The following is a 23,401-nucleotide window of genomic DNA, read 5'->3' as shown; positions in this document are numbered from 1 at the left end:
TCCAATGTGGGTTAGGCAAAACTACGGTGAGGTGGATCTGTAATTGGTTAAATGGACGAACCCAGAGGGTGATTCTCACCAATGCTTCCTCTTCATCCTGGAAAGAAGGGTTCCGTCCTGGGCCCGGTCCTGTTCAACATCTTTATTAATGACTTAGATGAAGGGCTAGAAGGCATGATCATCAAGTTTGCAGACGACACCAAATTGGGAGGGATAGCCAATAGTCCAGAGGACAGGAGCAGGATTCAAAACGATCTTGACAGATTAGAGAGATGATGGGCCAAAATTAACAAAATGAAGTTCAACAGTGACAAATGCAAGATACTCCACTTTGGCAGGAAAAACGAAATGCAGAGATACAGAATGGGGGACAATGCCTGGCTCGAGAGCAGTACATGTGAAAAAGATCTTGGAGTCCTCGTGGACAACAAGTTAAACATGAGCCAACAATGTGATGTGGCGGCAAAAAAAGCCAATGGGATTTTGGCCTGCGTCAATAGGAGCATAGTGTCTAGATCTAGGGAAGCCATGCTACCCCTCTATTCTGCTTTGATTAGACCACACCTGGAATATTGTGTCCAATTCTGGGCACCACAATTCAAGAGAGATATTGACAAGCTGGAATGTGTCCAGAGGAGAGCGACTAAAATGATCAAGGGTCTGGAGAACAAGCCCTATGAGGAGCAGCTTAAGGAACTGTGCATGTTTAGCCTGAAGAAGAGAAGGATGAGAGGAGATATGATAGCCATGTATATTTATTTATTTATTTATTTGAGGTTCTTTTACCCCACCCTTCTCACCCCGTAGAGGACCCAGGGCGGCTTACAACAGCAAAGGCACGCTTAGATGCCTGCCACACAAAACAATCATCACAAAACTACAACAATTCATAGTTACCACAATTCATGCATTATCCCAATAAAATCAATAAAATCCATCAAATCAATAAAACCAATACAAACCTAATTCTTTCTCCTACCCTGTCAGTGTTCACTAACTCATAGATCTGTTTTTGATTCCACTTCGACAATCCTGCTGATCTTGCTCGTCTGATTGTCTTATTTAATTGTCTTATTTAATTGCCTGGTTGCCCAAAGGCCTGGTCCCATAACCATGTCCTGAAGGAGAGGAGGGATGATGATGCTCTGATTTCCCCTGGGAGTGAGTTCCACAGGTGAGGGGTCACCACTGAGAAGGCCCTGCTTCTCGTCCCCACCAGCCTCACTTGTGAGAGGAAGCCACAGGGAGGAGGGAGCAAGCTTGTTTTCTGCTTCCCTGGAGACTAGGACACGAAACAATGGCTTCAAACTACAAGAGAGGAGATTCCATCTGAACATGAGGAAGAACTTCCTGACTGTGAGAGCCGTTCAGCAGTGGAACTTCCTGCCCCGGAGTGTGGTGGAGGCTCCTTCTTTGGAAGCTTTTAAACAGAGGCTGGATGGCCATCTGACAGGGGTGATTTGAATGCAATATTCCTGCTTCTTGGAAGGGGGTTGGACTGGATGGCCCATGAGGTCTCTTCCAACTCTTTGGTTCTATGATTCTATGATCTGTCAGGGGTGATTTGAATGCAATACTCCTGCTTCTTGGCAGAATGGGGTTGGACTCTTCCAACTCTTTGATTCTATGATTCTATGAACACCAGAAGCTCTCAAGTCGCTCCTGACATGAAGAAAAAAAAACTCCCCAAATTCTATTGCAGCCAAACCAAGGGGCCAAAACTGCATCCCTTCTGCTCCCTTTCTAGAGAGGGGGGCGAGCAGAGCCCTTGGCCAAGAAGAACCTGGCCAAGAAGCCACCCCAACTGGACACCCCAAAGGTGCCCAAAGGTGCCCCTCTCCTTTCTCCATCTCTTGCTTGTCTTCTCAAAGCAGGGAAGGAAAGAGCTGCGTGTGGGCGCGCAAAAAGGGGAGGGGGAGAGAGAGAGAGAGAGAGGGAGAAGAGGAGGAGGAGGAGGAGGAGGCGTGAACGCGCGTGCGTGGGAGGGAGGAGGGAGAGGGGCACCCGCGTGCGCGCGCCTGCCTGCCTGCCTGGCTCCAGCCTCTCCTCTCCCTCCTCTTCTTCTTCTGTGCGCCTCTTTGGCACGACGCTCGCTGCGGAGGAAGGGAAGAAAGAAGGAGGGAAGGAGAAAGAGAGAAAAAAACCCACGGAAAGCAGGCTCCTGTGCGCGTGCGCGTGGGTCTCCTCTCCACGCGGGTGGAGCGGGGGGACTGCGAGGGACTTTTCCTGCTTCCTGTGGGAGCTCCGCGGCGCCGAGGATGGCCGGCGAGAAGGGAGCGCCACAAGCCTTGGAGAGGTGAAGGGGGGCACCTCCTTTGGGACCCTCCCCCTTGGAAACGGGCGCAGGGAAACCCCCCTTGGGGGCATTTGGGGAGACAAGAGACCCCCTTTCTTCCAGCTTCTCCTCGGCTCCCATCCCCGAGGCGTGCTTTTTTCCCCCCGCTGCGTGAAACGACCTATTTCCAAGCTTGGATTGCGTCTCCAAGCGCCTCGAGTCGCATCTTGAGCGGGACCTTGTTGGTGTTGTCCCCGAGGGAGGGGAAAAAAAAAGAAAACTTGAAAGAAGGGGAGGAGAAAAAGAAAGAAGAGAAAAGAAAGGAGGAGTGTGTGTTTTTGTCTGGTGGGGTTCTTTTTTGGTTTTGGTTTTGTTTTGGTGCAGCTGGAGCCAGAAAGCATCTCTGGCTTGGACCAAGGCGCGCATCCTTCCACTCCGTCGCCTCCTCCTCCTTCTTCTCTCTCTCCTGCCAAACATTTCCATCTCTCTCTACATTCAAGAGGAAGGAGGGAAAGGAAGGAAAGGAAGAGGTCTTGGCATAAAGAAGAAGAGAGAAAAGCCTCAAAGGAAGGAAGGAAGGAAGGAAAGGAGAGGCAGGAGCCCCTCGAGGCGCATTTTTGTTGCCGGGTCTCCAGGAATCCTTTTGCAATGCCTTGGAAGACTCTCCGCTTGGAATTATGTGGAGGTCGACTGCAGTGAGTCATGTTTGTGAATAATCTCTTGTTTTTCCCTCCTATATATCTGTATCTCTCATATAGGGTGTCTGTTTTGCTTGAGAGCCAACCTAAGGGGGAAAGAGAGGGTGCCTTTCTTTCTGCAGGGCTGAGAGGCTCTTTGGGCATCTGGGGAGGGGGCGGCGGCAGCGGCAGCGGCGATGATGTTTCCTTGCCTGGCAGCAGCCCTTTTTTATGTAACGAAATGCCATCTCTATCCTGTTGTCGAAGGCTTTCATGGCTGGAATCGCTGTGAGTTTTCCCGGCTGTCTGGCCACGTTCCCGAAGCGTTCTCTCAAATCAGGACCGTAAATCAAGAGCAACACTCCAAAAATTGAAAAAAAGCAGAGGAATTCCAGACAGGAAACAATCAGGGCCAGCTAAGACCTCCCAACAAAGGATTCTCCCAGGCAGCAACAGACCTCACAACCTCTGAGGATGCTTGCCATAGATGCAGGCAAAACGTCAGGAGAAATGCCTCTAGAACATGGCCCTATAGCCCAAAAAAACCTACAAGAACCTAGACCTCACAACCTTTGAGGATGCCTGCCATAGATGCAGGCGAAACGTCAGGAGAGAATGTGTCTGGAACATGGTCATACAGCCCCAAAAACTTACAGCGATCCAGCAACACCCAGGCTTTGAATTTGCAAGGCTTTGCAGTGCTAATGTTGCAATGCACTGAGTAGCATTGCAGCTTCAAAGCTTGGCTGCTTCCTGCCTGGGGAGGGGAAATCCTTTGCTGGGAGGTCTCAGCGGGCCCTGATGGTTTCCTGTCTGGAATTAGAACAATAAATTCCAGAGCAACACTATTTCAAAAAGCCATGTTCTAGAGGCATTTCTCCTGACGTTTCGCCTGCATCTATGGCAAGCATCCTCAGAGGTAGTGGATGTTTGCCATAGATGCAGGCGAAACGTCAGGAGAAATGCCTCTAGAACATGGCTCTATAGCCCGAAAAAACCCACAAGAACCTAGTGATTCCAGCCATGAAAGCCTTCGACAATACTATTTCAAAAAACCCAACAGAATTCCAGACAAGAAATAATCAGGGCCAGTGAACACTTGGACTGTTTTTTTTAAAAGTGTTGCTCTTTATTTATTGTCCTGATTCCAGACAGGAAACAATCAGGGCCAGCTAAAATCTCCCAACAAAGACCCCCCCCGGCAGGAAGCAGTCAGGCTTTGAAGCTGCAAGGCCATTCAATGCTAATCAAGGTGATCCATTGCAACATTCACACCTGCCTCCAACAGACAAGAGTTCTTTCTCCCACTCTTGACATGATTCCACAGTATGTATGTATGTATATATATATATATATATATATATATATATATATATATGCCTAGTTTCCAACAGACCACACAATCTTTGAGGATGCCTGCCATAGATGCAGGCAAAATGTCAGGAGAGAATGCTTCTGGAACATGGCCAGACAGCCCGGAAAACTCATAGCAACCCAATCTCTATTCTCTGTCTGAAAAAAAGAAGAGCCTGGCTTGGGAAGCTGCTGATCCCAGAAGTCTCCCTCGGGCCAAAAACGGGGAGGGAAAACAAACGCTTCCTTTGGGGTGGAAGGAAGGAAAGATGCCTCGCAGACATTCAGTCCCAAAAGCGCAAATCAACCAGGGACGTGTCTCACTCTCTCACTCATGGGTCTGGGGGAGATTGGGGGCCTCTTCTTGCTCTCCTTTGCTCCACAGTCAGCACTCCCGAGTAAACAAGAGAAAATAAATGCAATCAAACCCTTCATCATCAAACCCTTCCATCGTTAGACTGGAATAAAGGAGAGCAAGGTGCTCTTTTGGGGGTCCCTTTTGCACCTTTTGAAATCCCTTTAGCAGCCTTTCAGGGGGTGCCTTGGTTCCCTTGACTTGCTTGGCGCATTGAGTTCCTCCCCGCTTCTTCCCTCCCCACACACAAGGGAACCTTTCCTATTGGGATGGGAGAACGAAAGTCCCTCTCCAAAACAAGAAACCCCTGCACCCAGGTGGGGGAACCAGCCCACCCTTAAGATCCCCCCCTCTTTTTAAATTGGGCCACCCTGACCTTTCCATCCAGTGCGCTTTGGCAACTTTTCCCCAGTGGGCTCCTTTGGTGTTTCTCTCTTTTTGCGCACTCCTTCTTTTCAGGCACCAAAGTTGCCCTTCCCCACCCCTGTGGGGTCCCTGGCTCTCTGTGTGTGTGTTTCTCTGTTTCTCTGGCTTCCACGGCGGTGGCTTTTCGCGCTAATGCGGTGGTCCCTCTCTCTCCCTCCTCCTCCTCCCTCTCTGCTGCATCCTTTCCTTCCATCCATCCATCCTTCCCTCCTCCTTTCCCTCCTCAGACCACCACCTTCGCACGGATAGCCCGCTGCACCTCCTCGCCTTGGCCTCCCTCCTCCTGGCCTTCCTCCTCCTCCTCTTCTTTTTCCTCCTCCTCCTCCTCCCGAGGAGGCCATGCAGCAGCTGCAGCGGACACCCAGGAGCCCCCCTGGCCCCCTCGGCCTGGCCTCACCCCCCCAAGATGGCAGCCCCCCGTGAGCCCCGCTCCTGAGCCCGCCTGCGACATGCCCAACTTTGCCGCCACCGCCCAAGGAGAGGAGGAGGCTACCCACACTCACCGTCCTGGTAAGACCATATACAGATATATATATAGGGAGGTTTTTTGGGGGGAGGGATACACATGGAAAGATTTGTTCTCTTGGATTCTATATGGATGTGTGTGTATGTGTCAAATGGCTGGGCAAGGGGTGCCAACTGGGCTCTGGCCACTGAGGGGCGCTCTCAGACTGCCTTGCCTTTTGGGGACCCCTGCCAGGAAGGAGGCAAGGCGCTGGGAAGGCGCGCTCTCTCGCTCTCATTCCCCATGGTTTCTTCCCCAAAGCTATTCCGAATGGGATCCCAGTCCCAGGCTGTATTGAGATGTCTCCCAAGATCTCATTCCATGCACAGCCAGGTATGCCAAAATATGGCCCCAAGCTGGAGCTGACAGGCGGGAGCTCACTCTACTTCCCGGATTCAAAACGCAGCAGACCTTTCAGTCAGCAGTCCTGCCACTGAATGAGATGGAGCCACTGGGGGCTCCATCTCATTCAATGGACAGCCAGGTATCCCAAAATCTGCCCCCAAGCTGAATTAGGGTGTCTCCAAGATCTCATTCCATGCACAACCAGGTATCCCAAAATCTGCCCCCAAGCTGAATTAGGGTATCTCAAAGATCTCATTACATGCACAACCAGGTATCCCAAAATCTGCCCCCAAGCTGAATTAGGGTGTCTCCAAGATCTCATTCCATGCACAACCAGGTATCCCAAAATCTGCCCCCAAGCTGAATTAGGGTATCTCAAAGATCTCATTACATGCACAACCAGGTATCCCAAAATCTGCCCACAAGATGAATTGGGGTGTCTCCAAGATCTCATTCAGTGCACAACCAGGTATCCCAAAATCTGCCCCCAAGCTGAATTAGGATGTCCCTAAGATCTCATTCCATGCACAACCAAGTATTCCAAAATCTGCCCCCAAGCTGGAGCTGACAAGCAAGTGCTCACTCCACCCCCCCCCCCTGGATTCAAACCACAGACCTATCGGTCAGTAGTCCTGCCGGCACAAGGGTTTAGCCTATTGCACCACTGGGGGCTCCATCTCATTCCGTGCACAACCAGGTATTCCAAAATCTGCCCCTAAACTGACTTGGGATGTCTCCAATATCTCATTCCATGCACAACCAGGTATGCCAAAATCTGCCCCAAGGTAAATTGAGATGTTTCCAAGATCTCATCAACTTGAAAAAACTGCAAGTCGCTTCTGGTGTGAGAGAATTGGCCGTCTGCAAGGATGTTGCCCAGGGGATGCCCGAATGTGTTTTACCACCCCGTGGGAGGCTTCTCTTATGAGAAGCTGGAGCTGACAGACAAGACTTCATCCTGCTCCCCGGATTCGAACTGCAGACCTTTCAGTCAGCAGTCCTCCTGCTACAAGAATTTAACCCATTGCGCCATGGGGGGGGGGGGGGGTCTCCATCTCTTTCGACTCACAGTCAAGTATTCCAAAATCTACTCCAAAGACGAATTGGGATGTCTCCAGGATCTCATTCGATTTTTCGTGTCAGGAGTGACTTGAAAAAAAAACCTGCAAGTCGCTTCTGGTGTGAGAGAATTGGCCGTCTGCAAGGACATTGCCCCGGGGATGCCAGGATGTTTTTCCATCCTGTGGGAGGCTTCTCTCATGTCCCCATATGAGAATTTGGAGCTGACAGGTGGGAGCTCACACTGCTCCCTGGGTTCGAACTGCTGACCTTTTGGTCAGCAGTCCTGCCGGCACAAGGGTTTAACCCATTGCGCCACTGGGTGCTCCATCTCATTCGAAACACAACCAGGAATTCCAAAATCAGTCCTTTTTTAAAAAAAGCCTTTCTCCCAATATGTTCAGAATGGGGCCCCCTCTTCAAAATGCCTCCTTATACCCATGTATAATTTCCAAAACATTTCTGGTTCCCCCCCCCTCCCCCCGTTTTCCCACATGGGTCCCATTCCATACTGGGATGTCTCTACGACGTTTCATTCAAACCCATTTGGACTTGGGCAATGGGTTAAACCCTTGTGCCGGCATGATTGCTCACCGAAAGGTCGGTGGTTCAGATCCGGGGACTGGGGTGAGCTCCCGTCTGTCAGCTCCAGTTTCTCATGCCGGGACATGAGAAAAGCCTCATCCTCTGGACAATGTCCTTGCAGGCGGCCAGTTCTCTGACAGCAGAAGCAACTTGCAGTTTCTCAAGTCGCTCCTGACATGAAAAAAAAATTATCCATAGACGGGCATTCCAAAATCTGATTTCCGAAGCACTTCACCCAATTCAGATCTGGATCCTGAGGAAGACTATTGAGATGTCTATAAGAGAGCTCACTATACGCATAGGTAGGCAATTCAAAACTGGACTTTTGGTCCAGTCCCTGATTTTTATATTCCCTCCAAGCCATTCATCTCCAAGGCATCTCATTCAGTGCATATGCAGGTATTTGGAAACCTGACACCCAAAACACTTCTGGTCCCAAGCGTTTGGCACAAGCGAGGCACAAGGTGCATCTACCCTGTTGGGCAAATGCAGTTTGGCACCGCTTTGACTGACGTGACTGACAGCTACGGAGTCCAGGGAGCTGTGGGTTGACAGCGCCTTCAGCCTCCTCTGACAGCGAGTGAGGGCGAACTGCAACTCCTAGGATCCTAAAGCCTTGAGCCAGGGCAAGTGGCGTCACGCTGCATTCATTCTGCAGTGTGGATGTCGCCTCGGCTGAATTGGGATGTTTTAGCGCGTGTGCACCTTTTGCACCGTTCACACGCTGCGCCAGATCCCACTCAGTGTCCCCAGCGTTGATATTGTAAGGTTTTGGTGTCGTTGGATTTAAGTGGTATGGTTTTTAGTGCGCTGAGTTGTCTTGGTTGACGAGGAAAGTGGGATATAATAATCATAACATGATCATAATAGTAATGTAATAACTCCACGTTTCTTCCAGAGCTCTGCAGTGAGCCCAACGTGACAGAATAGATTCCAAAGGGTTGGATGGGTTGGATGGAGACCCCCGATGCCTGATTTTTTAAAGGGGTGGGGGGTGTCTCTTGGCCGCTCTCTGACTGCGGTAGTAATGGGAGGGGGATACGGAGTCTGCCCTGCAACAGCCGAGGCTGAGTTTGGAATCCAAATGAACTCTGGGAAAAGGGGGGGGGGAGAGAGAGGAGGTGAGGGTCTCTCCAGAGAAGCCCCTTGTTGCAAATCAAGGGCAACCAGTGGGAAAAGGACGGGACCCCCTTCAGCCCAGCCTGCCCACAAAGAGGGACCTTCTCTGGGGTGCCCTCAGTCTCACCATCTCCGCAGGACAGACGCTTTGGGGGTTTTAATTTTTTTTCTTTCTCAGGGCATCCTCCTCGTCCCCCTCTTTCCCATGCTGCTCATGTCCCTTTTGCCAAGGGCTACGAGTTCAAACACCCAGGAGGCAGGCCGAGCCAATGGAGGCGCATGCCAATGCCAGGCCATAAAAGTCTGGGAGGGAGAAGGAGGGAGAACAAGGAACAGCTTGGGCAAAGGCGCGTTGGCGTCTGCTCCCAAAATGTAGCTCCTTCAGTGTGTGAACGGATGGCTCTCCAGCCCCACTTGGCACCCGTCCCTTTTTTTGGAGAGAGGAAACAACAGAGGCAGGAAGAAGGGCATGCGTTACATCAGCCAGCACTATCTCCTGCCCCCTTTTTAGGGCCTAAACTTGCCTCCCACTTGGCAGTGTTTTTTTTGGTCACCGCAGGCTTGATGCTTTCCGAAAAGGCCTCTCTGCAGTCTTTGCTTAAACCAGTGTTTCTCAACATGGGAGTCGGGACCCTTGGTGTGGGGTTGCAAGGGGGTGTCATTGGGGTTCTGTGTGGGAAGTTTGGCCCAATTCTATCATTGGTGGGGTTCAGAATGCTCTTTGATTGTAGATGAACTATAAATCCCAGCGACTATCAAGGTCTGTCTTCCCTAAACTTCACCAGTGTTCACATTTTGGCATATTGAGTATTCGTGCCAAGTTTGGGCCAGATCTATTATGGTTTGAATCCACACTGCTCTCTGGTGTAGGTGAACTACAACTCCAAAACTCAAGGTCACTGCCCACCAAACCCTTCCAGTATTTTCTGTTGGTCATGGGAGTTCTGTGTGCCAAGTTTGGTTCAGTTCCATCATTGGTGGGGTTCAGAATGCTCTTTGTAGGTGAATTATAAATCCCAGCAACTACAACTTCCAAATATCAAGGTCTATTTTCCCCAAACTCTACCAGTGTTCAAATTTGGAAGCATTGAGTATTTGTCCCAAGTTTGGCCCAGATCCATCATTGTTTGAGTCTACATTGCTCTCTGGATATAGGTGAACTACAACTCCAAAATTCAAGGTCAATGCCCATCAAACCCAGTACTTTCTGTTGGTCATGGGAGTTCTGTGTACCAAGTTTGGTTCAATTCCATCATTGGTGGAGTTCAGAATGCTCTTTGATTGGAGGTGAACTATAAATTCCATCAACTACAACTCCCAAATAACAAAATCCAACCGCACCAGTATTCAAATTTGGGTGTATTGGGTATTTGTGCCAAATTTGGTCCGGAGAATGAAAATACTTCCTGGATATCAGATATTTACATTACGATTCATAACAGGAGCAAAATGACAGTTATGAAGTAGCAACAAAAATAATGTTATGGTTGGGGGTCAACACAACATGAGGAACTATATTAAGGGGTCGCGGCATTAGGAAGGTTGAGAAACACTGCCTTAGACCATTGAATGATAGAGTGAGAAGAGACCCCCAAGGGCCATCCAATCCATCCCAAATTCTGCCAGACAGGAAGACAGTATCCAAGCCCTCCCAACAGAAGGCCATTCAGCTTCTGCTTGAAAACCCGACCACTATCATCATCATTATTATTATCAAAGATTATTGCTATAGAATCCCTGAACTGGAAGGGACCTCAAGGGCCATCCAGTCCAATCCCCTTCTGCCAAGTAGGACACCATTCAAGCCCTCCTGACAGATGGCCATGCAGCCTCTGCTTAACAACCTCTAGAGAAGGCAATGTATTCCACTGTAAAACAGATCTTTCCACTATGAAGTTCTTCCTAATGTTAAGGTGGAAGCTCTTTTGCTGCAATTTCCATTGTGTTCCAGCCTCAGAGCAGCAGGAAACTATCTTGCCCCCTCCTCTATATGAGCTTTCTAATAATTTAAACCTTGCCGTGCACTCTCAACCATGTTTTCTCTAGCTAAACGCCCCCAGCTCCCAATGCTGGAAAAGAGTCCAGTGAAGTCTTCTTTCTTCTCTGGAGGTTTGGAATAGAGTCTGGATGGTTATCTGTCGGAAGGGCTTTGATGGTGTTTACCTTTCTGGCAGAATGGGGTTAGACTGGATGGCCTTTGGGGTCTCTTCCCATTCTAAGACCATATGATTTGGAAGAACAGATAATGGAATCCGCTGCTGCTTTGGGATCTAGTGGCATCTCCTTCTCTGGACGTATTTAGGCAGAGACTGGATGGCCATCTGTTGGGAGGGTTTGGGTGGTGTCCTCCTACCTGGCAGAAGGGGTTGAACTGGGTGCCCTTGGGGTTCCCTTCCACCTCTTAAGTTTCTATAATCACCATCATTTTGATAATACTAAAGCTGATGTTGGAATATCCTTCTCTGGAGGTTTTTCAGCAGAGGCTGGATGGCTGTCTGTCAAGAAGTAGTGGATGATGCCCTATGGCCTGGCTGGAGGGGGTTGGACTGGGTGGTCCTTGAAATCCCTTCCAACTTTAAGCTTCTAACGTTGTTGTTGTTAGTTTGATAATCATGCTGATGCTGGAGTATCCTTCTCTGGCGGTTTTTAAGCAAGGAGTGGGTGGTGTCCTCCTGCCTGGCAGAAGGTTGGACTGGATGGCCCTTGTGGCATCTTTCAACTCTAGATTCATGCTAAGCAGAAGCTGGATGGTCATCTGTGGGGAGGGAGTGGATGGTTTCCTATTGCCTAGATAAAGGCGGTTGGACTGGATGGCCCTTGGAGGCATCTTTCAACTCTAGGATTCATGCTAAGCAGAAACTGGATGTTCATCTGTCAGGAGGGAGCGAATGGTGTCCTATTGCTGGGCAGGAAGAGGTTGGACTGGATGGCCCTTGGGGGCATCTTTCAACTCTAGGATTCATGTTAAATAGAAGATGTATGGTTTTTGTCGGGAGAGAGTGCATGGTGTCCCATTGGAAGAAGTGGGTTGGACTGGATGGCGCTTGGGGGTATCTTTCAACTCTAGGATTCATGTTAAGTAGAAGCCGGACGGTCATCTGTCGGGAGGGGGTGGATGGTGTCCTATTGCCTAGCAAAAAGAGATTGGACTGGATGGCCTTTGGGGGCATCTTTCAACTCTAGGATTCATGTTAAATAGAAGATGTATGGTTTCTGTCGGGAGAGAGTGCATGGTGTCCCATTGCCTGGAAGTAGTGGGTTGGACTGGATGGCCCTTGGGGGCATCTTTCAATTCTAGAATTCATGTTAAGTAGAATCCGGATGGTCATCTGTTGGGAGAGAGTGAATGGTGTCCCATTGCCTGGAAGAAGTGGGTTGGACTGGATGGCCCTTGAGGGCATCTTGCAACTCTAAAATTCATGTTAAGTAGAAGGTGGATGGTCATCTGTCGGGAGGGAGTGGATGGTGTCCTATTGCTTGGCAGAAAGGGCTTGGACTGGATGGCCATTGGGGGCATCTTCCAATTCAAAGATTCATGTTAAATAGAAGATGGATGGTCATCTGTCGGGAGGAAGTGGATGGTGTCCTATTGCTTGGCAGAAAGGGGTTGGACTGGATGGCCATTGGGGGCATCTTTCAATTCAAAGATTCATGTTAAGTAGAAGATGGATGGTCATCTGTTGGGGGGGAGTGGATGGTGCCCTCCGGCCTGCCAGGAGGGGATTGCGCATACTCTTGTGTGCCTTGCTCACCTTTCCCTGCCTCCTGCTGTCTCCGCTTCCTGCAGGGCATGGATTTGGCCAAGATGGCGCAGGTCTGCTGGCGTCTGCTGGTGCTGCAGGCGCTCCTGGCGGCGGAGTGGACCCCGGTCCACGGGGCAGCGGAGAAGAGGAACTCCCCGACGGTGCTGAACCTGGCGGTCATCCTGGGCCGGACGCAGCTGGCCTCGGAGCGGGAGGTGCGGGGACTCTGGACCCGGGAGCAGGCGGCCGGCCTGGCCCTTGACCTCAACGTGGTGCCCCTCCTGGTCAACCAGACCGACCCCAAGAGCATCATCACCAACCTCTGCGACCTGATGTCCGGAACCAAGATCCACGGGGTGGTCTTCGGGGACGACACTGACCAGGAGGCCGTCGCCCAGATGTTGGATTTTATTTCCTCGCAAACCTTCATCCCCATCTTGGGGATCCATGGCGGGTCGTCCATGATCATGGCGGACAAGGTAGGACCCCCAGCTGATCACTTGTATTATGTGGTATTTCCCAGCCCTTGAATATATAAAATTCCATTGTTTTGCAGCAGGAATATGTGGAACTGACCTGAACTGCTGTGGGACCCTTAAATTTGTTGTTTTTTTGAACCTTTGAAAATATTATTATGTTTACTTATCTCTACAAATCCCATCATTCTGTAGCAATAATATATGGATCTCTCCTGAACTGTTGTGGGACCCTGGGATTTGTAGTTTCCCAAGCCCCTGAAACTATAAATCCCATCATTCTGTAGCAGGAGAAGGTAGATCTCACCTGAACTACTACGGATTTGTGGTTTTCTGAATTACTGAAACTATAATTCCCATCATTCTGTAAGAGTAATATGTGGATTTCACCTAAACCGCCATTGGACCCTGGGATTTGTAGTTTCTCAAGTCTATGAAATTATAAATTCTATCATTCTGTAGAAAGAGTATGTGGATCTCACCTGAACTGCTGTGGGGCCCTGGGATTTGTAGTTTCTGAAGCCCTTGAAACTATAAATCCCATCGTTATGTAGCAGGAGTAGCTAGATCTCACCTGAAGTAATGTGGGACCCTGGAATTTGTAGTTTTCTGAATCGCCAAAACTATAATTCCAATTATTTTGTAAGAGGAATATGTGGATCTCACCTGAACTGCCATTAGACCCTGAGATTTGTAGTTTCCCAAGCCTCTGAAATGATAAATTCCATCATTTTGTAGGAGGAGTATGTGGATCTCACCTGAACTGTTGTGGGGCCCTAGGATATATAGTTTCTGAAGCCCCTGAAACTATAAATCCTATTGTTCTTTAGAAGGAATATATGGATCTCACTTGAACTGTGGGACCTCGGAATTTGTAGTTTCCTGAGCCCCTGAAACCCCTGAGCCCCACTGTTCTGTAGAGGAGTGTGTGCATCTCACTTGAACTGCCTGAGATTTGTTGTTTTCTGAGACTGAAACTACAAATTTCGTGAAGGGGGAGCTAACGTGGGATCAAAGTGCTATAATGATGTAGTGTGGAATGGCCCTAAGTTTGCAATAGGAGACAGGGTACATTGCCTTATGCTGTTGGGCTATAGTTTCCTTGGGATTTGTAGTTTCCAATTTCTGAAACTAGACCTCTCACATGGGAGTTAGAGTGGTCTCAGAGTGCTATAACTGTGTGGTGTGGAAGGGGCCTAGGTTTACTATCAGAAGGGAATTAGAAAGCAAAGAAAACAGACGTGTTGATTCCCTCTTGGCTTCTTGAAGTCGCTTAGCATTGCCACATCTTTGGAGAGAGATTCCCAATCAATGGCCGAATTGATCCGAATCTTGGGAGGAAGATCATTGATGATGCATTTGAGTCATTGGCTTGTGGGCTCCCACTAAATCTGTGTTTGCAATATGTTGACTCTCCAAATGTTTGGAATTTGCAAATCTTTGGGGATAAATTCCCGGTTGAGTGAGAAATTGATCTGAAGGTTTGGATGGAGATTAGTGTTCGATGGCTGAAGCCATCCTAAAATCTTCAGAATTAGATTACTGATCAATGGATGGATTTGAACGAACAGGCCTTGGGCTTACTCTGTGCAAAATACGGCTAATTGGGATTTCTAGGACCAATAGATCTATTGGGCCAAAGGTTGCCTTAATCTGGTGGAATGGACCTGAAATATATTGCGTCATGCCAAATAGTGGCCTCCAACCTTTAGGCAAAACTCTTTCGATATTTGTGGCAGAGGATGCTCTTTGTTTTGGATGGAAGCCTCTTGGGTGTTTCTAAAGGCACCATGGATGATGGTTCTTGTTGTGCTTTCTATTCCTGGGATGGAGACACAGCGTTGTTGTTGTTTTTCCTTTCTGGGTGATGTATGTATTGACCGCTGCTCTTGACACCATAAAAAGGGATTTTCCAGCCCAGCCGTCTGCCCATCTGGGTGTGAAAAGACCTCTCCGCGACCGACTTTCTATCTTGTTTTCAGCGGGATTATTGGCAAGACGGGTTTAAACGGGATTAACGGGGAGGGGTCCCTTTCCCCCAGGGCATCCTGGGATGCGTAGTTTGGAAACGACGTCTCCCATAATCCTCCCATGTGGCTCTTCCACGACAGATGAACATCCTTTATCCGAAACGTTTGGGACCCAGAAGCACTTTAGATTGTTGGAATGCTAGTATAATGAGACATTTCGATGCCAAGCCTCAACACAAAATGCATTTATGGGCACCTCATAGATTAAAATTACAAAATATTTGTTAATGTCTTGGGCTTATCTGGACTGGCATGGGAAGTCACCTATCTTTGCGTAAATAAAAACAATGCACCCAATGATTGCCTGGCTTGGGAAATGGCCAGAGGGGTTTGTCCAGCCTTTTTGTTCTCTGGGGAATATCTCTGCAGGGTCACGTTTTGTAAAATAGTTTAGATACATTTTATATAAGAAATAGATAGACACACTCTATAATCATTAAAATAGATACTATTTATTAAATCACAGAATATTTGTTAATGCAGTGGTGCGACATTAAACCATGCACAGCTCTGGAGAAGGGAGCGACAACTCCAGAATCCCTCGGCAATGCTAGGATTTCTAGTCCTTCCGAAGAGGACCTCCCTTAAGCTCAGAAATGATGGGGAAATGGCCAGAGAGAGAATAATCTTGTGGGTTTGTATGTATGGATGTGGCGCTTTGGGGAAGTGCCCAAAATGGAATGGCATCAGGAGGAGTCAAATAGTAAGGGATATGAATGGAAGAAAAGCAAACTTGATGAGATTTCTGAGAGATTGTAGCAAGAGGTATATACGTATCAAACGAAGCACTTCATACCCAAAGCCACTTGAAATGAATACATTATTCCTTTGCCATCCTATCTATTTGGGCGTATTTAAAAGGTCCTGGTTTCCTCTTGCTTTCTCCCATCTCCCCCCTTTGTCTCCAGCTTTCTTGCATTGCTGCAAAGTGATTTCAAATTGCAAATATAGCCGAGTTCAAATTGCAAATGAAACTGAGTTCAGATTGCAAATGGAGCTGAGTTCAAGTTCCAAATATAGTTGAGTTCAAATTGCAAATGGAGCTGAGTTTAAATTTCAAATATAGCTGAGTACAAATTGCAAATATAGCTGAGTACAAATTGTGAATGGAGTTGAATTTGAATTGCAAATATAGCCGAGTTCAAATTGCGAATGGAGCTGAGTTCAAATTACAAATATAGATGAGTTCAATCTGCAATGTCTTGCCTTTGTTACATTGGCTCCTGTAAAAGCAAACTACTCCAACCTCTCCTAAACTGTTTTATATACAGTACCAGTATATTAATAGAATATCTATGTATTTTTGTAGTTCTTGGTCTCATTCTATCTTACTGTGTATAGGTTTTAATTTGTTTCTTGTGGTGTTTTTAGTGCTTTGAGTCGCTTTTGAGAGAGAAGAAGCAGGATATCAATGTATATAACAAAACAACAACATAGTAATAATAATAATAAATATAGATCGTCTGTTTTTCCTCATTAATACCTTCTCCCCTTATTAATAACTAATTAATGACATTTCCCTCATACCCACTCATTAATAACTTTTTTCTGTCTTGAATACACTCTGGTATCACTTGGTTACATGTGTTAATGTCATTTTTTTTATTAATTTGAGGAATTTTTGGAGAGGTTGAATGCCCAAAAGTAGAATACAGTGAAGGCCTATGTTTGTCACAGTGGAAACCCAGTTTGCAAAAGTTTTACCTTTATTTTTAAATAAAGGTTTATTTGAAACAGGTGATCCTAAACTGTGCCTAATAGTAATAATAATAATAATAATAATAATAATAATAACAATAACAGCAACACATAATAATACATAATAATACATAATAATACATAATAATACATACATACGTCATTTAACTTCTGACAACAACAACAATCCATAATACATAATTTAAATTTTGGGAACCATGACTGGCTATGTTCGTTAACTTAGGGTGCATCTGCACTGTAGAATGACTGCGGTTTGACCCTACTTTAGCTGCCATGGCTCAATGCTATGGAATCATGGGAGTTGTAGTTTCCCAAGGACTTGTGCCTCTTTTAGCTGGTTTATTGTGAAATGAATGCCATTTGGCAGCAGTTGGAACTGCCATGGTTCAATGCTGTGGAGCCCTGGGAGTTGTAGTTTCCCAAGGTCCTTAGCCTTCTCCGCCAAAGAGTGTGGGGGCCTCTTGCTTTAAGTAGCGCTCCCAGTTAGTGAACTGCAAAAGCCAATTATCTTTTTTGCAAAGTGAAATAACATTTTAAAAGCAAATGCTAGGTAGGGTGCCTTTCCCCATGGTTTGGAAATGGCTCCATGCCAAAAAGGGAGCTGCCACTGCAAACCTTGCAATTTTTGCCATTCTTGAATCGGTTTGTCACTTTGTCAAAGAGTTGAGGATCATGAGGAGCTTTTCAGTCAGTCATGTCTTCTCATCAGAAGTACAGCTGTTGTAGCCCTTCCTCAAACAGGGCTTTATTTGCCCAGACACTGGGGAAATAACAATAGTTCTTCCCCCCACCCATAAGATCTTTGGGAGAGGCCTACATTTGGAGGACAGGAGCTTTTTGGTGGCTGCTCCCAAGCTTTAGGAAAGAAAGGCACTCTCCTTTAAGAGAGGAAAGAGGAGTATCAGTGATAATGAGAATAATAATAACAATACAATAATAATTCTCCCTTTGGATATAGTTTTCTTTGTTGAGCTTTCAATGGCTTTTCTTTTCTTTTCTCCCTCTTCCTCTCTCCCTTTCTTTCTGTTTGTCTAACTATCTGTCTACCTATCCCTTCCTCACCACTCCCTCTATCCCTCCCTCTATCTTTCTTTGCTTCCTTCCTTCCCTCCCTCCCTCTTCTATCCATCCATCCATCCATCCTCCCTCATCTATCTATCTATCTATCTATCTATCTATCTATCTACCTATCTATCCATCCATTCATCCCTCCCCCTCTCTAATCGATCTCTTTCTCTATCTATTTATCCTTCCTTCCTTCCTTCCTTCCCTCCTTCCTTCCTTCCTTCCTTCCTTCTCTCCTTCCCTCCCTCTGCTATCTATCTATCTATCTATCTATCTATCTATCTATCCATCCATCCATCCATCCATCCATCCATCCATCCACCCTCCCTCCCTCCCTCCCTCCTCTATCTATCTATCTATCTATCTATCCATCCATCCATCCTCGCTCCCTTCCCTCCCTCCTCTATCCATCCTCCCTCCCTCCCTTCCTTTCCTCCCTCCCTCCCTCTTTCTCTCCCTCCCTCCTCTATCTATCTATCTATCTATCTATCTATCTATCTATCCATCCATCCTCCCTCCCTCCTCTATCTATCTATCTATCCATCCATCCTCCCTCCCTCCCTTCCCTCCCTCCTCTATCCATCCTTCCTCCCTCCCTCCCTCCCTCCCTCCCTCCCTTCCTTCCTTACCTCCCTCCCTCCCTCCCTCCCTCCTCTATCTATCTATCTATCTATCTATCCATCCATCCATCCATCCCTCCCTCCCTCCCTCCCTCCCTCCCTCCCTCCCTTCCTCCTCCATCCATGCATCCATCCACCTATCCCTCCCTCCCTCCAATCAATCTCTCTTTCTTTCCCTCCCCCTCTTCCTGTAATCTAATCTAATCTTTATATGCATTTTCAGCAATATAATTATCATTATACACTTTGCAAAGACAGTAACTTTCCAATATGTCACTTACATCACCAATCAAAGCGAAAACTCTCCCAGCAAGACCTTAGCAATTGGGTTTTCTATCCAGGGGAGCGCTTTCCATGGTGCTGAACTGTTTTCCTTTTCCTTTTACAAGTAGATGCTAAAAGGTTTTTGTTCTGCTGCTGTTTAATGCAGGTTGAGTCCCCAGTTTTGGACTAAATGGATGGTTGGAAAGGCATCAAATCTGGTATAATCCTGGAAGTGAAGCCTGGGCCAGGCCTAGTTGGTACTTGGAGGGGAGACCGCCTCTAGTTCAGGTTTTGTTTCAGAGGAAGGAAGGAGCAAAACAACCTTTTGAATCTTCCTTGCCTAAGAAATTCATGTTAGCGAGTGACTTCAAGGCACAAACAGATTTTTGTGTCCCTTTCTCCCAAATACTCCAGAACAAAAGGGGCCTTTCTGGGTGGCAGTCCAAACAAGAAGACCCTTTCCCTGGAAACCTAGAAGCACTGCTGAAGAATAATACTTTATGCGTGGAGAGCATCTAGATAGCAGGGACTACAAAGCCCATTAGCACATTGTTGCCTATGGGATGATGGGAGTTGTTGTCCAGCAGATACAATAAGAAGGAATGGGTGCAGAAAAATGGTGCAGAGAATCTAGATGGAGGGGCTGTGTGCGTAGATGTACCTATTAGTTCATCACTTTGGTTTGGAGATGTTTTCCCATTGGTGTTTACATTTTATGAGGGACGGTGGCTTTGGGGCCACAAAAGGGGTCCCTATGGGTCTCCCCAAACTACGTTTCCCAAACTTGGCTTTCGGCGCTCCTTCGAAAGCACCTTTCCCAGGCCTTGCTTCCGTGCGCAACTGAACAGACGGCCCTTCCATATTGTCCCTGTCAAACCCGCTCCCTTTCCTCACTTTGTCATCCATTAATGGCACCAGCAAAGGCCCCGGCGTTAATTGGAGGCGACAGTTTAATAGTTTCTCCTCTCTTTCTCTCTCCGCTTTCTTTCTTCGTTCCAACGTTTCGCAGAGGAGGAGGAGCAGCTCACTCAAATGCGGTTTCAATGCTGCAAGAATGGAAAAAGCGAGGAGATTATCATGCAGCTGTTTGCTTTTGCTTGTGCCAACTGGGAAGAGCAAGTCTAGAATGGATGCCAGTGGAGATGGCCATGGCTCAATGTGATGGGATCACGGGAGTTGTGATTTTACAAGGTCTTTTGCTTTCTCAGTCAAGGAGCACCCAACGATGAATTTCACAATTCCATAGCATTGAACCATGGCAATTCAAATGGTACCAAACTGTGTTTGTTCCACAGTTTAGATCAGGCATGGGCAAACTTTGGCCCTCCAGGTGTTTTGGATTTCAACTCCCACAATTCCTAATAGCCTCAGGCTCCTTCCTTTCCCCCTTCAGATGCTTAAGCCCTAGAAGGGGAGAGCTAACATCTGTCAGGGATGCTTTAATTGGGCTTGAACCCACCTCACTCATAGTACGTGTACACCAAACATGGGAAAACTTGAGCCCTCCAGGAGTTTTGGACTTCAACTCCCACAATTCCTAACAGCCTCGGGCCCTTTCCTTTTCCCCTTCAGACCCTTAAGCCTTAGAAAGGGAGAGCTAACATCTGTTGGGGATGCTTTAATTGGGCGTGAACTCTCCTCACTCATAGTATGTGTACACCAAACATGGGCAAACCTGAGTCCTCCAGGAGTTTTGGACTTCAACTCCCACAATTCCTAACAGCCTCAGGCTCCTTCCTTTTCCCCTCAGCTGCTTAAGCCCTAGAAAGGGAGAGCTAACATCTGTTGGGGATGCTTTAATTGGGCTTGAACCCACCTCACTCATAGTATGTGTACACCAAACATGGGCAAACTTGAGCCCTCCAGGTGTTTTGGACTTCAACTCCCACAATTCCTAACAGCCTCAGACCCCTTCCTTTTCCCCTTCAGATGCTTAAGCCCTAGAAAGGGAGAGCTAACATCTGTTGGGGATGCTTTAATTGGGCTTGAACCCACCTCACTCATAGTATGTGTACACCAAACATGGGCAAACTTGAGCCCTCCAGGTGTTTTGGACTTCAACTCCCACAATTCCTAACAGCCTAAGGCCCCTTCCTTTTTCCCCTCAGCTGCTTAAGCCCTAGAAAGGGAGAGCTAACATCTGTCGGGGATGCTTTAATTGGGCTTGAACCCTCCTCACTCATAGTATGTGTACACCAAACATGGGCAAATTTGAGCCCTCCAGGAGTTTTGGACTTCAACTCCCACAATTCCTTACAGCCTCAGGCTCCTTCCTTTTCCCCTCAGCCTCTTAAGCCCTAGAAAGGGAGAGCGAACATCTGTCGGGGGTGCTTTAATTGGGCTTGAACCCTTCTCACTCATAGTATGTGTACACCAAGCATGGGCAAACTTGAGCCCAAGTTTGCCTATGCCTGATCTAGGTGCACTTGGGGGTTGGAGTCCCTCCATTGCGAGTCACTTTCTTGAGCTTTGGATCATGCCAAACCAAGCAATTCCTTTGGAGTGTTTTGCAAAACCTTGAAAGCAGGAAGCACTGGGTTTTGCGGTCCATATGCAGCCGGAGACGATTAAACCCAAAGATTATGGATGGCTTATTGAATGGAAAGGACAACACAGAGGGAGACGTATTAAGGGAATGCGTTGCTTAGCGCATCGTGGGACGATTACGGAAATATTTAATTACAAAGCCTTTGGTGAAATGTAGCGCATATCCCGTGTTCTCCTTAAGGATAGGAAAGGGATGCATTCTGCAGTCAGTGAACGGGAAGGTAAAGCCCACAGCATTTAGTGTGGCTTACATCACTGTAGGCCATACATAGGATCCAGGGTTTGTTTATGTCCGTAATGCTGGAGAGAATGGAGTCACTCTCTCTCAGCCACAGAACTGGTAAATCTCTGGACATATCAGGCCAAGAAAATCCCATAATATGTTTGCCTTAAGGGTGCCATATGCCAGAAAGGACTGGAAGGCACATCACAACGAATCCCAGTGGGCAAGTCACATTTTCTCTGCCTCAGAGGAAGGCAAAGGCAAACCTCCACTGAATATATCTTGCTAAGAAAACTAATGGGGTGGCCATAAGTTGGAAGGCATCTCAAGCCACCTGATGAGGCCTAAGACCAGTGTTTCTCAACTTGGGGGTTGGGACCCCTGGGGGGGTCATGAGGGGGTGTCAGAGGGGTCACCAAAGACCATCAGAATTTTCTGTTAGTCATGGGGGTTCTGTGTGCCAAGTTTGGCCCAATTCTATCATTGGTGGGGTTCAGAATGCTCTTTGATTGTAGGTGAACTATAAATCCCAGCAACTACAACTCCCAAATGCCAAGGTCTATTTTTCCCCAAACTCCACCACGGTTCATGTTTTGGCACATTGAGTATTCATGCTAAGTTTGGTCCAGATCCATCATTGTTTGAGTCCACAGTGCTCTCTAGATGTAGGTGAACTACAATTCCAAAACTCAAGGTCAATGCCCACCAAACACTTCCAGTATTTTCTGTTGGTCATGGGAGTTTTGTGTGTCAAGTTTGGTCCAATTCCATTATTGGTGGAGTTCAGAATGCTCTTTGATTGTAGGTGAACTATAAATCCCAGAAACTACAACTCCCAAATGTCAAGGTCTATTTTCCCCAAACTTCCACCAGTGTTCATATTTGGGCATATTGAGGATTCATGTCAAGTTTGGTCCAGATCCATCATTGTTTGAGTCCACAGTGCTCTCTGGATGTAGGTGAACTACAACTCCCAAACTCAAGGTCAATGCCCACCAAACCCTTCTGGTGTTTTCTGTTGGTCATGGGAGTCCTGTGTGCCAAGACTGGTTCAATTCCATCATTGGTGGAGTTCAGAATGCTTTTTAATTGTAGGTTAACTATAAATCCCAGCAGACTAGAACTCCCAAATGACAAATCAACCCCACCAGTATCCAAATTTGGACGTATAGGGTATTTGTGCAAAATGTGGCCCAGTGAATGAAAATACATCCTGTCTATCAGATATTTACATTACGATTCATAACAGGAGCAAAATGACAGTTGTGAAGTAGCAACAAAAATAATGTTATGGTTGGGGTCACCACAACATGAGGAACTGTATTAATGGGTTGTGGCATTAGGATGGTTGAGAAACACTGCCTAAGACTGAAATGGTTGTTGTTATATTTTTCCTGGGTTATTGTAGGTTTCTTTGGGCTATATGGCCATGTTCTAGAGGCATTCTCTCCTGATGTTTTGCCAGCATCTATGGCAAGCATCCTCAGAGGTAGTGAGGTTACTAACTCTGAGGGTTCTTGCCATAGATGCAGGCAAAATGTCAGGAGAGAATGCCTCTAGAACATGGCCATATAGCCCGAAAAAACCTACAACAACCCAGTGATTCCGGCCATGAAAGCCTTCGACAATACAGTGTATGCCTCATGTTTTCAACTGGTTGCATTGAATGAAATGGCCCTCATATCTCTTACTATTTTATAGCTTTCCTTGCATTATTTCCTTTTTCTGGAGCAGAACAATCTTAGTTTTGTCCACCATTGCTTTATGTTTTGCTTTTTTGGAAAACGCAAGTTGTATATCTACATTGGAGAAGGAATGCAGTTTGAACTGCCTTGGTTCCATACAACTGAATCCCGGGAGTTGTAGTTTGCACACTTTTGGCAGGGAAGGCTCTTTGTGAAACTATAACTCCCAGGACCCCATTGCATCGAGCCATAGTGGTTGAAGTGGATTCAAACTGTATCCATTCCCCAGTGTCAAACCATCCCGGAGGTGGCGGAAGACCTTGTCGAACT

General features: G+C 47.2%; 1 protein-coding gene across 1 annotated transcript in view; it reads left to right on the top strand.

Annotated features, from left to right (window-relative positions):
* The first annotated feature begins 2,035 nt into the window (after nt 1-2,035).
* The window catches only part of LOC132782098 (glutamate receptor ionotropic, NMDA 2A), a 180,046-nt gene continuing 158,680 nt past the window's right edge, over nt 2,036-23,401 (top strand). Inside the window, exons 1-3 of the mRNA XM_060786773.2 lie at nt 2,036-2,970; nt 5,314-5,596; nt 12,487-12,921. Coding sequence (XP_060642756.2) covers nt 12,490-12,921 — 432 coding nt within the window. The 5' untranslated portion in view covers nt 2,036-2,970; nt 5,314-5,596; nt 12,487-12,489. The remainder of the gene's footprint in view (nt 2,971-5,313; nt 5,597-12,486; nt 12,922-23,401) is intronic.

This window comes from Anolis sagrei, chromosome Y (genome assembly GCF_037176765.1).
Source record: "Anolis sagrei isolate rAnoSag1 chromosome Y, rAnoSag1.mat, whole genome shotgun sequence".
Lineage (NCBI taxonomy): Eukaryota > Metazoa > Chordata > Lepidosauria > Squamata > Dactyloidae > Anolis > Anolis sagrei.
The sequence above is the reverse complement of the archived record's forward strand: the minus strand, read 5'-3'. Positions and strand labels throughout refer to the sequence as shown.